At 33.6% G+C, this 14,398-nt stretch overlaps 1 protein-coding gene across 4 annotated transcripts in view; it reads right to left on the bottom strand.

The window, feature by feature from the left end:
* The window catches only part of LOC123718646 (carboxyl-terminal PDZ ligand of neuronal nitric oxide synthase protein), a 141,454-nt gene that overhangs the window by 49,449 nt on the left and 77,607 nt on the right, over positions 1-14,398 (bottom strand). For 2 of the 4 annotated variants that reach the window (XM_045675335.1, XM_045675333.1), the window contains exon 5: positions 10,648-10,833. In XM_045675335.1, coding sequence (XP_045531291.1) covers positions 10,648-10,833 — 186 coding nt within the window. Of the gene's footprint in view, positions 1-3,712; positions 4,395-10,647; positions 10,834-14,398 lie in introns of those variants that run through there. The other 2 variants (XM_045675334.1, XM_045675332.1) reach the window with 1 other exon arrangement.

The raw sequence follows: 14,398 nt of genomic DNA, 5'->3' as shown, positions 1-14,398 counted from the left end.
TTATATTCGCGAGTTACTCCTGTAAGCAGACCAATAAATAAATACATGTTCGTGAACAAACAAATGGGCGATGTAACCGAAATGCAGTGACGTAAAATTCAGCAAATTTCAGCCAAACCCTTCGATTTCAGAGAAATACTAATATACAATGGCAGATAGCAAATATGTTTATCTCATTCCCACTTACGTTGATCCAGACCATAAGTATTAGATGTATGAACGTTTCTCACAGTTTCGAAACATTCTAAATAAATGCGACGATTGAAGTATCGCTGGATCGCCTTGATGCTGATTGTCGTGAAACGGACTCTATATCACCTACATAATATATAGATTAAATCACAATATTTCCAAATTTAGACGGTACAACGTAACATTAAAGCGCAGTACATACGATGAAAATTCGCGAACATTGACAATTGTCTTCGGGTTTTTATAACTTGGTTAGATACAAATTGCAATTCATCATGATATTGATTTTATCAATTTTATTCAATGTATTATAAATGTTCTATGGTTGCCTAATGTTTGTAGTAACAATCATCGTTTTTAGTCAACGCGGAGAATTAGTATGCCCTAGTAGTTATCGGTGATGAGGATCCATAGGAGAAGAGATGGCTGCAGCTGCAACGAGTAAACTAACCAGAATATGGCAAAACAGAATCGTGTCAAAAACTACCAAGAGCAGACTCGTCCAAATTTTGGCATTTGCTATGGACTGCAAGAATAATGAATACGACCATCACCAGATCTCAAGACTGTCGACTATAAATTTATAAGCGGTTTAGCCACTCTGGCGATATTGCCTGGAGAGTACCGAATAGTCTCGAAAAAGTGGAACTGGTAGGGAATAGTGATGGTAATGATGAATAGGGAAGGAGAAGTCGGGGTCATTCGCCTAACCCTTGGGCTGATTAAGAAATTAAGACAATTATGGGTCACATATTCCTAAAGCACAAGACAAGCGGAGGGTAGTGGTGTGGTGGCGGCAAATATACGTAACGCAGCGACATATCCGTTAGGACTTTTCAAGACAGGCACAAACTTCGGTGATGAAGACTAAGAAGAATTAGTTTTATTTAAAGAATGGGCACGAGGCTCACCTGAAGTTAAATGATACCGTCGCCCATTGTCACTCTCAATACCAAAGAGCTCGCGAGTGTCCTTTAAAGAATTACCCTAAGTCAAATTGGTTTGGAAAAGTGGGTACATAGTGTAGTAATTAATTAGACCTAGAGGTAGGCTGTGCAAGAACAGAACATTAAAAGAAACACTCTGAGCTAAAAATATTGAATAATCAAAGAGAAACAAATAAAACAAATACATAAATTGTGTGCAATCCAAATAAATAAAATTGATCTATTTTTTGCGGTTAAATTTAGCCAGTCCCTAAATACGTTCAAAACTTCCGCGATACGTCAGTTTCTCGCTCACAATCATAATAAATATTCGACAATAAGAGCTCATCACACTTATGAAATATTTTGAAATACTCTGACGTTTGGTTTACGGTGTTTAGTCGACTTGAATAACTAATAATTATTTTATAACATTTTTAAGTTGCACGATTTCTCGACAACAATTTTGTACAAGCAGATTTAGATCATATTTTTGTTTAGAAAGGTGACCCTTTTTCTTCCATTTGATCTGATGGGTCCAACAGAGATTCAACCTTTTCTTTTCTCAAAATTTATTAGTTTAAAATTAGATTTTTTATTTTAAAAAATCGTTTTCAATTTGAATCTGCAATTCTTGATTCAATTTGTAAATTAACATTCACGAATACAAATACAAGTGTCAGTTTCATCCACTCGGTTTTTATATTGATTTTATAAACAAACCAGTTTCATTTTTGAAATGTATTTTTTATACCTTGTTTGTTGACAACAAGTAACTATAATTAATAACATTAACCTAACCTAACCTTAGAATAGTATAATAAGTAAGATTTAGGTATTCTCCTACAGAAACAAGACAATAATTAAAATATAAATTGCAAAGAAATAAAATTTACTGTGCCATAATACCTGCGTATCTGTTGCTGAAATTCGGACCGTTAATATTTCTTAATCAAAGATCAATTCCATGAATTGCGGGTGTTTTCGTCTCGACACTCAAAACAAGTCCTATAATTCTCATTTAGCTTCGACTTGTTGACATTAATGCAATAATATTTCGAATTATTTAGACCGGAAAAAAATATACGTCATTTAAATTTTATCTTAAGGAGGAAATCTGTCCAAAGTCAAAAGACATTCAATATCTTTTAGGTATGATTATTTTAAAACACACGGTACTCTTGCAGTACCAGCACAGTGCTCTTATCGTTATTGTGTTATAGTAACAGTATCACATTTGCATTGACTACTACGTATCAGCTCAAGAATAAATCAGTATTTCTATTCACTCTTGTACAAATAATAAAAAACTGTTCGCAAAGGAAATATTTTACCAGTGCGTGAAAACAAATAAGGGATGAGTAAAAACAACGTAATAATGATTCAGTTGATTGATTATTTAAAACATATCAAACCTAATTATACGAATCTTGTATATAACAGGTGTCTCAAAAGAAAGTTTACAATCAATTCAGAGCGTCATGTGAAAATGTTAGACGACTTCTTGGTGACTGAACTTGAAAGCTTTCCTGGCTATAACCAAAGAACACAAGTCTCTGCCACGAGTTCTTGAAATTTTCTCAGGCAAATTGGTCTCCACTCCATCCTGATTTAACCCCTTTGGAATTTTTCTTATAGAGTTATCTCAAATCTAAAGTCTACACCAATAAGCTGACTTCTCTGGCGCACTTGAAAGAAAATATCCGTCACGAAATGGCAGCCACCACTGAGTCCACCTGTCAAGCCGTCACAAGTAATTTTATTGTAAGATTAAATTAGTGCCGCGAACGCGATGGTCTACACTTGGGCTTTATTATGTTTAAGTAATAAATTCCTAAAATCTGTACTTTAATAACGAATAAACACTTTTTTAATACACGACTAACTTTTTTTAAAATCGAACAACTAAATATGAACTTTCTTTTAAGACACCTTGTATATAAACATTCCTATAACAGTAGCGTTCACCACAAATTCTGTACAACACTAGAAAGGTGTTATGTAAAATTGTATTAAATATGTAGAGCAATCGAAGACATAGTATTTTCAATATATGTACTTAAAAGGAAATAAAAGCTTGGCCCAACGAAGCGAAAACAATTAATAAACTTTGATCCGTTAATTGTTGCTATGAACCATTCTTCTGTACAATTAAATTTATTACTTATGTTATTGTGTAAAGCTCAATATTGCTTCAATACATTAAACTTGTTTGAATTTAAGATTTTTGTTCAAGTTTCTAATTATAATAAATTACAAAGTAATACTAATTTAAAAAGTTCACTGTACATTCAACGCGTTTCTCTGTTTTTGATTAAGAAAAAATTAAATAATGTGATTTCTAATAATAATGTTCTAATTGCCACGAGATCCGATTTATTAGTTCCAATGAACTCGTATAACAACATGCTCTATTTGCGGCATAAAATATTTGATAGATACTAGACGTAATTTCACACCTGTATAACGTCAGAAAATTACCTGCACAATACCTGAAACGCATTCGTAAAATACAAGGGTGACTATAAAAATACCTCACAGTGTTGCCAACAGTATAACATTGTAGTAACAATTTTTTTAGAAGCAACGCTTACCTCTAAATCTGAATCGATTCCGTCGACACTGGCATGCTCATTCCTTCTCGATGCCCTGTTTCGTCGCGTCAAACTGTTAACACCCATTAATTTAGTGGAACGGCCGAGGGTCGCACTACCAGTGCTCACAATTTCAGGCTCGCGAAACGAAAGTTTCTTTCTGGGCCTCTCGCTAGCTTCATGCATCTGAAAGTCCTGAAGGCGGTCTATTGGAGGTAAAACAAGCCGAGATTGGATGCAGTACATTTCGTCTGAAGAATCGTACCTTCGGTGTAAAGGAGTTGGATCCTTGGGCACACTTCCTGAATGGTAATTTACATCATCCTCATACCGCTTGGTTGCTCCAACGGATAATGGTCGTGGCCTGGCTCCGTATTCCCTTGGAGGTTCATCTATACGACTTCTGTGTTTCACTTTTCTCATATCACTGAACTCTGGTTCAGATCTGCTACTTTTGAGTTTCTCACTCTTCTTTTTAACATCTTGCTTCTTCTGTCGGTCTTTAGATTTGAGAGTGCCCAAGGACAAAAGTGTGCTCCGCGCTTTAAGAAGAACTTCGGAAGGTAGGTTTTTCAGGAGATCATTCCTCCGTTTCTCGTTGTTAGACATGATATTTAGCACATATGATTTATTATCCACGTTCCGAGCCTCGCTCGGTGGGTAACGCGTTATTCCGTACTAATTCTCACTAAACAACTGAACTCGCGGCCGAGCGCGTGGACTGCGTGCGTCGCGCGTCGCTACCACCACAAATAAACACGCTAGTCCCACCTCCGAAATTACACTCTGAGTGAACATGACATAGACATTGGCAGCACGAATATGTTTAACATGGTAACAGAAGGTAATCAAACAAACATATATCTTGTTTAAAGAGTGCCCGAAGAGTCATTTATCAGTGGTATAGTCTACATTTAACTGTGCTCTGAAACACGCATTAAATTATGCTATTTATTACTGTTTTTATTCGTAAAGCGTAAAGACATGTTTGTTTAATGATTAAACTTTATAAACTTTCAACACATACCATATAGATATGAGTGTTTTTCTAAATGTTTATACACCTAAATAGATTTAGAACATAATGATACAGTTCGTATAAATATAGTCAATCATTGTACAGATTTGTATTTGTGTTTTCTTTATGCTAACATGACATGCATACTTCGAGGTTGTGTCTCCAGTGCATACCTAAGCTAATACTGAGAGGAACTGCTAAAATTTCAACGTGCGCATAATTTTGTTCGAAAATTTTACTGAATAATAACTAAAGTCCGCTTCATAATTTTATATTTAAGAGCACTGCTCATGTTATATGTCATATTCGAATGATACATTATACGCCATCGGAGAACTAGGAACGAATCTTTACAAATGCTTTCTGATGGGGGCCCTAAGTCGGTCTATTATGTCTGAATGTAGTCCACTTTTTTGGTGACAATATTTTTATCTTAAACTTGTAATGTAGTTCCTAGATAGTGAATTACGCTGGTATTTAAAGGATAACATAATGAATAAAACGTAAGAGTTTCTCTATTCACTGTTCACACACACTTCACACAAATGCCAAGTGCCGTACCCCGTTATCTTATCTGAGAATATTATTCAAAATAAATGTAGCTCACAAACTTCACTACAACGCATAATCTTTGGGATCGCGATATCACAAAAAGCTTCTATTTTTATTCGGCAAAGAACAACGGTTTAACTATATAGATAGGCCACTGACATAATTTTAATTGTTTTTTTTTGCTTAAATGGTTTTAGTATAGTAGACATTTTTATAACTATTAAAATTTTAACACAGGTACCATATTAAGAGGACCAAAAGATTATTAATAAAGACAACTTACAACTATATATGTAGTTTAATTAAATTATTGTATTTTGCGGATACGATATTTTATGTTAACACCTCTATTGTCTTTATGATTTGAATGTCTTTGTGATGTAAACTTATGAACATGAAACCAACAGATACGAAGGAGAAGAAATAATAAAAATCTCTCCGCCACTAATTTTACTAGCCGACTATTTTGTTTTACACGATACTTCGAAACTAACAAACATAAATCAAATTATACCTCACAAGTTTATTATAATGATTTTGATAGAGTGAAAATTATTTAGAATAATAGATTCTAAAGAACACAAACTCAAAATAAGTTTATTCATATAGGTAAACAAGCACACTTATGAATGTCAAAAGAAAAGATCTTAATTGATTCTCAATTTAAATTCACTACCAATTCGCAAGTTATGGGCGTAGAGGTGTCTTTAAAAAATCCTGAGAAACGCCTTCTTGGACATTAACGACACAAAATATATTGAAAGTTAAAATTGTTTTAATTTACCTCGATTAATATTAAGTTGTTTTATTTTTATTTTATACCAAACTAAAATCGCATCTTACCTTATAAATCTTTGTTTAAAATCTTGAGCTACGTGTTACCTGAAACCAGCGAACATTACGGAGAATTCAAGAAAATGTATTATGGCATCTTCAACAAGACAAAGAGAATCTCTGAACGGGACTGACACCGAGTGACTGCTAATTTCCTTTAGGCAAGTAGAAATGTCATATCTATTAGACACCATTAAAATAACCCACCTTTTATATCTCTATTTTTTTCTAATAGACCTAGAAGTACCATCTGTACACACACTTCGACAGCGAATGTTAAATGCGCATTTATAAAGAAAACAATATTGTAACACAACCGTGATTCGAAAACACGACCTCAGTGTTGAGAGGCACAGGATCGAATAATGTACATTCGAAATTATTATATAATTGTTATATTTTGAAGGTTCGAAGTTTTTAATCTAAAACCGTCTCATTCATCGATAAAGTTTAATAAAGCATCTCCCACCAACAGATTTACAAGCGAATAATCACGACGCAGCGATGCGAGAGATTTTTATATGAGTTTTCAGTTATTTTTTTTTGAAAACTATCCATCTGAATACACAATCACACTTCGAATTGTATTTTTTCCCTCCTCCTTAATTCCTATAAAATGTAGGATTAGAAGTTCACATTAAAGTCGCTTACAAAGCAAGAGATACGAGCGGTAGGATTAGGTCTTCCTTATAAATGTACACAAATATACCGCAATTTTATTTTAAAGATTGTGTAATATACCATTTTATTGTTAATAACCCAAAAACAACTAAATATCTACATCTATTTTTCTGTACTGTAAATTTCTGTGTATAACTTCAACACTACTTTTGTCTTCAAGTTATAAGAATTCAAATAGTATTGAATAAATTGAATATCAGCGTCTAGCATCGATGCAGCTTGGTTTGAAAATAGTTATATTTAGATCAGATCTGGTTCAGAATTTCGTTTGAAACCCACGGAATTATGTGTGACATTTAACGAATACTAATATATTTTTAAGCAAAATTTCAAATAATATCATAGGATTTATCTCGTAATAACGTTAAATCATACGAATAAGTTGGCGCTACAACCTTTTTAGGTCTGGGCCTCAGATTTCTGTATCTGTTTCATGATCATTTGTTAATATAATAGGCAAGTCGACGTCGACATTTTGGGTCTATGGCAAGCCGGTTTCCTTACGATGTTATCCTTCACCGTTCGAGCGAATGTTAAACGAGAGTCGCACGGTGAAGCTGCTAAGCCAACACTACGCTAATGCGTATCTAATGGTCCGTTTTATAACCATTTACCTATATGTGCCTCGGAGAAGTACGTCTATGTAGCACCAGATCTCACGATATCCTGGTCGTGTTGAAGCCATTATGAGAGACTTGAATTCGAAACCTAAGTATGGACTGTCAGCATACATACTTGTGTAGTATAACAATAATTCTCGATAGAACCGCCAAACTTAGTGTAAGATTCAGAAACTAGAAGCGCGCTAAGTGTGACTCCGGTATGTCAAAAAGATATTGGATTTTGACACACGGAAGCCTTAGTTCCGTTTATAAATCTCACTATGAGTCCTAACTAAAGCTTACCACAACTTGACCAACTTGACAAATGACATCTAGAGAACATCAATCCGTACGTCAACGTGAGTGCTCGCAATTTGCACTCAAATAAGCCTCAATTTGGGTGACCTGCCATTTCTAGCTGATGAAGCATAATTGCATGTGTCGTGGTGATGAATAGACTTTATCGCTTAATATACTTCGAAAAACTTCACCTACTTGCCTACTTGATTAACAAATGACCATGAAACAAATACAGAAATTTGAGACCCAGACCTAAAAAGGTTATAGCGCGTTTTTTTTATAAATTATCTGTATCATCGAAATTTCAAATTTCAACGTATTTTTGCAAGAAATAATTAGTATATTGAAATTCCGTTCGATCGTTTTATAGAAAAAAAAAACACACACATACAAACATAGGACTAAAGACCATTAAATTATTTGAATCCTATGATAGAGCGTTATAACGTTTTCCAGCAAACATTTTATACAAAAGTTAAGTCAAATTTTGAAGAACTACTCGAAATGTTATGACCTTTCTACTTCCATTAAAATCTATATATAATTCCCAATATCCCTTACTAAATGCCACAATAAATTTAAATTACCCGTGGGACATATTGAAAGAGAATTAGCGACAAAGGGATGAAGGTTAAGGACTATTTTTAAATGGAACTTACCCTTTATTATAATAATTTTACACAATAATACTGTTATAAGAACCTATATTTAGTGGGTGTACATATATATACTACTATATATACTATACATACGACCAACACACCGACCACATATGTGACCAATCTTAATCTAATTCCAAGTAAATGTTATTATTTCTGGTTCTGGTTCTGGCGCACTTATGAATGTAACTATAAAAATTGTCCCTATATTGCTTACATACTAACTGAATATTAAATTTTATGATTAGTTTTTATTCAACTAACGAAAAACTATTTCCATAAAAAAAATTAAAGCATTTTTCAGGCGTAAACCGTTTGACAAAGACGTTAACAGAGTTAAAACAAAAATAAATCAAATTCATTACACAAATAAAACAGTTTACAAAGAAACTAATTTACGGCTGACACAATAAGTTTATAACTGGTATGTTGCGTACAAAGAATGTTAGTACACAATGCATTGACTAGTATGACCTCATTCTACTGCGGTTAAGATAATGTATGGAGTATTAATATCAAAGTGCAATGTAAATCAATTGTTCAATCCACGTGTGCCGAAAACGTAAGACCTAAAGGTACAATTTCACCAGTGTGCTGAACAGTGTTGCACAGCGTACGGCATAAATCAGCTCGACTTACTAAAGCGAACAATAACTAATTACCCGAAACAAAAAGAACATGAACGGTTTTTATTGATGTAGATGAACTTCGACGGTGTGCAGTGCACTAGGAAGTTAGTTGATTCGATGGGGGATTCAGTATAGTGTAATTTGGACTCAGTTCCCGCACGTCGTGCGTCAAGTCCTGTCTAATTAACCCAGCCTAGATTCATATAGAAGCTCAGAGCTCCTGGGCACCTCGCAGGCATCAATGCTCTGAGGGTATCTATTCGTTGGGAAACCATAGCTACGCTTTCCAGGACAAGGTGTGGATAACTGTGATTACTCTGCGCTGAAACAGTTTCTACACAAGAATTTCGCGCCAAGGTCAAAGAGATGCTTAGTATCTAAATGGGCCCGTTATTGGCACTATCATTCTTTTGAGATGAATTCTTGTAAGGCTTAGAAGTCGCTACGTCACTGGTGGGTTTACTGCAGCACCATTTTGGGCTGTTTAGTTTCTAGAAGGGCAAAGGAAGGAGCGGATACGGGCTCCGGATCTTCTCTTGGCAAGCGCGTCAATCATTGCCGAGAAATCCATTGTAAGGTAGCCTCTAGTACATGGTGACACTCCAGTATAGTTTGTTGTTCGTATTTTTATTTTCTAACGCCGTTAGCACAGACGCCCTGGGGAGATGGGGGATAAGCAACAGCACTAAAAACTGTCGTTATACTCACATAAACTACTGGAATGATAATATTAGGAGACTTGCGTGGATTTCTTCGGGCATCAAATACTCATAAGATAAGATGTTGATAGTAACACACGGGAGCGAAGACGTTGCGCAAGCAGTGCAGTTCTTATTTACTTAGTACTAATGCAAACGTATGTATCTTCAAGTGATTTATATAATAAACAATTTAATTTACTTCATATTGTTTTTCGAAAAAATAACTAAATTTGAGAACAGTCCTTATAACGAGAGACACTGCACAGACTATCGAAACATATGACAGCTTTTTATTTCTCAAATTTATAATGTTCTAATATTGAGGAATGGGTATGTCTAGTGTTTCTCGATTTAGGCGTACAAGCTTTGAATTACCCAAAAATACATGACGGAGTGGTGAGGACGATTCTAGCGAATCATATTTATCTCTATAATAAAACCAGACGCCTTTCACAAGAGACCAATTAATGATTCCGCCTGCTACAATTTTCATAGCAAAGCTGCTCTTTGTACTCGCTACAAAGTTCCTGTATAAGACATAGTATTGAGTAAATATAGTGATATATTGCACCTACTTGTAGAATGAGCATAACATTTTCGATAGCTTATGTATGGTGCTCAAATTACATTTAATTAGATACGAACGCTTTGAGCTTCCGTTTATATTACAGAGATTTATTGTTACTGTAAATTAACCTTTTCCTATTGTTGATAAGAACTTTATGCAGATTTCAAAGCAAATTCCATTAATGGAGAGGTATAACATAAAACTTTTACGTCCGTTTACGAGTTTGAGATTTTCTAGTAAAAATCAGGCATGCCGTGATTGCCTTACTCGTGAGGGTGATACGGGTCATCAAAATCATCGAAGTAGCACTTGTTTTTATGCTATAGTGTAAAAATAATTAAAAGGAAATTTAACAATTGATTACGGAATAAGAACAAAGGAGTTTACTGACCTTCTTGTTGCTCTTGAAGACACTGCACTTGAAAACGTTAGTGGCGCCATCTCTGGCAATGTATGAGAAAATCTTTAAATCGGAACTGTCGTGAGACACGTAGAATATGCGATATATAGGGTGGTGCATTATTTCGATTGTTTCACTGCATTTTGTGGTCTTGCGTCCAAACAGTTTTCCGGGACTCTGTAACAATTATGTAAATATAATCTTTGTCATAATACATAATTTCATGTACGTAATTTCCGACGAAAAAGTATATTGCTCTTTTTGTTGTAAGTTTCGGATACTAGTTGCTACGTATGCTATATAAATTAAATAATATATTTTTTATTTAACCATTTTTATAACACTTTTTTATGTCACTAAAATTTATTTTTCACAGCATCTAATTTGTATTTGTATTAAATTAAAATAACTAGTACCAGAGTATAATGAATCCGAAGAGATAACTGACCGAAAACACGACCATAACGCCACAGTTCTATATTCAAATATGCAAAAGATAAATCTTTACATTTGTAGGGTTATAACTGAACCGAGACCATGGGCGTTGGTACTACAATGAGCAAACGAAGCCGTATTTCCAATCGAACGTGATTCATACAAATCCGTTAGGTTTTTCGAATGCACATTTGTCATTTCCGATTCGATCACGAAAGCTTACCTTCCTTTGTGCTTTAACTTAATACGAAATATTAAATTTCCTAAGCGAAAACTTTGCGAGGACAAAACAACTTAACTACGATCTAAACTACTTACACGTCGTTGGGAATCTACGAAGAGTTGTTTAATCATAAGTTTGTAAAAGTATTAAATACTTACGTTTAAATATATTTGTGTGTAAATACTAGCGCCATCTAGTATATTTATTGTAAAGCTAGAGGTTTTTATGATCAAGATATAATAAAGACAAAGAAGGCCCAGATCTGTGTTATTAATCGTTTATATTCAGGCGAACAGCCTTCTGTGTGGTCCCGGAGTCCATTTTAGCTCTTAGATTTGGGAGGGCACCAGATTAATACGAACTGGCAAGAAACTCCCCGCCGCTTCTTATAATCGCCAAGTATTTTGTAATACAAATTATATAATGCATTAAATTTAAAATTAAAATAACTGTTTACAACAGCTACACCTGTGTGGTATAGTTCATTATACGTCTCATCTGAGACAAAAAATTACGATGTACGAAAATACGTGTCATGTGACAAAACCAGAATGAATATAACTTTATACTACGTTTCAATATCCACTATCCCATTGCAAAATATAAAGTGGAAATGGGTGGGCCACACCACTGGCATGAATTATGGAGATGGATGAACACAGTAACGAAGAGGAAATGACCACCGGGGAATAGAAAGAGAAGTAGGACTCTCGCATGCTGGGCTGACTATCTTAAAGAAATTGGTGGGGAAGATTTTCAGAAAAATTGCTTAATCTAGATAGTGCCAGTTGGACGCCTGTAAGAGCTCCTTGAAAATAAATATTTCTGTATAAAATTTTAAGTGTGTATCTTTTGTTTTGATTCGAGGAACAAATTATTATCAATTATTACTACATCACAATAATTGCTAGAAAACTATAGAATTTTCTAGCAATTATATATATATTATATTTAATTTTCTTTTTAATTATTTTATTATTAATTTGTGTGTTAAGAAAATACGTATGTACCATTAGTAAATGATATAAACTTATGCCATTATTAAAGGTGGATATGAGCGATGATCGATATAGCGAGACTTATTATATCATATATTCACCATTCTTTATATTCGAAACGATAAACCAGGCAGAATTGCTGGTACAAACAGTTTTAACAAATTCTCTCAGACAAAGTGTAAACTATGCGCGGTTTTGAAACTTAACGAACTCATACATATCTTTGCAAGCATTTCATAGTTAGTTAAATTCTACCGTAATTGGAGTACTTCGTATTACCTAGGTTTTAACTATTTTATAATTTGGAAGATAAATTTACAATTAGATGAGGATAATAAAGTCGTCTTTTTTCATAGTTTTAGGGTTCTAACCCTGAGATCCTTTGTTTATACCCTGCCTGTTCCAATATATTCGGGGTATAGCCACGTACAGCTGCCTCCCTTCTTACCTATAATGACCTATAACTAGATGATGACCCAAATAAATTATAAACATTTAGACTAACTTAATAATTTACAATATATACACAGTACCTAATAATAATAATGTAATATACATAAATAGAATATTAAACAAATTTTAATATTTTGGTCTCTGTGGCAGTGTACCTATAATGCTATCAGCATTTCCTCGCTTTATTGCGATAATCGATAAGAAAAGCCCAGAGCTGGTACTTCTACCAGGGGCCTACTTATATTCATTATCTTTTAATATTTTGTCAAGTACTTATAATGCGCTAACTGATCAGAAATTAATCTTCGATTTACCGCGTTTACTAACTAAACCACGAGCGCGGTTACGTACATTGTAGTCCAAGATAAAGGAATTGTTTAAAAATACAATTGCTTATTTAAGCTCATACAATGCAATTTAATTTAGTCATGTTAATCTGTTAAAGTTTGATATCAAGTTTTAATATGACAGTTTTATGTAGATTTCTTAATAGGTTGCTTTTTTTAAGTGAAAATTCTTTATCGGCGTTGGAAAAAAAATTACCGTTACATTTTTCAGTTACGCGTCACATTTTTCCGTTACACGTTTTCTTGTCCCTACCACGGTTGAAGAGATTCGAAGCCATTAATAAAAAATGAATAAACAATGAGTAATATAGAATAATAACGGTAATAATTTTGAATAAGTCTGAATTAATGAAATTCTGTAATAATCTAAGTGGTATAAAGAAGGTAAAATGAAATAATTGTATTATTTGTATTTATGTGTATGATAATAAATCATTCTGTTAAACTTCATCAAACTTAACCTTAATTAACCTTTTTCTGTAAAGTTGCATATAGAAGATAATTTTTCGAAAAATAAGGTCTTAAAGAAATTTCACTTCTTACTTGTGTACACTAGTACACTCACATTATTTACATAATAGGAGGTATACGGGTAGGAATATCACCTGATGTTAAGTGATACTCCCGCCCATGGACACTCACATTGCCTGAAGGCTCACAAATGCATTGCCAGCCGGACACAACAGTTCATACTTATTATAATAAATACAGAAAACATTTTAAAGAAAATATCACGTAATCGCATAAAAACAGATTCAGTTTTGACAGTTTGAAACGAGAAAGCTTTTAGCGCAGTACCTGTAAAAATACTCCACTTCGATGACATCGATGGATGACAATCGATTTAGGAATATCACAAAATTTTCCGAACACTATATTAATATTATAAATAGATTTTTAATTTAAAATGAACTTTATAAGTATTTCTAATAATCGTAATTATATATTAGGCGGTTAAAAAGTTTAGAAAACATTTCTTCCCGTTCCTTGCCTTTGTGTATTTTCTAATTCTCCAACTTTGAAAATAAAATTTACATTCCAAAAAAGTGGATTTATATATTATAAATTTTACATTAATTAATTAATTTTATTTTACAGACAGAAATACTACTAATTACGTACGAATAACTTAACTTGTATTTAAAATATTTACTGTTGATAGAGCTAAACATTTGTATTTTGTATTTCATTGTTATAATTTAGTACTTCCATATGGTTGGCATGCGAGTGACGGAGTGTTTTACCAATTCTCGTCCGATCATTATTTAACGCATTTTTATAAATAC

This window comes from Pieris brassicae, chromosome Z (assembly GCF_905147105.1).
Source record: "Pieris brassicae chromosome Z, ilPieBrab1.1, whole genome shotgun sequence".
Lineage (NCBI taxonomy): Eukaryota > Metazoa > Arthropoda > Insecta > Lepidoptera > Pieridae > Pieris > Pieris brassicae.
Note: the sequence above shows the minus strand (reverse complement) of the source record. Positions and strands in the feature narration are given on the sequence as shown.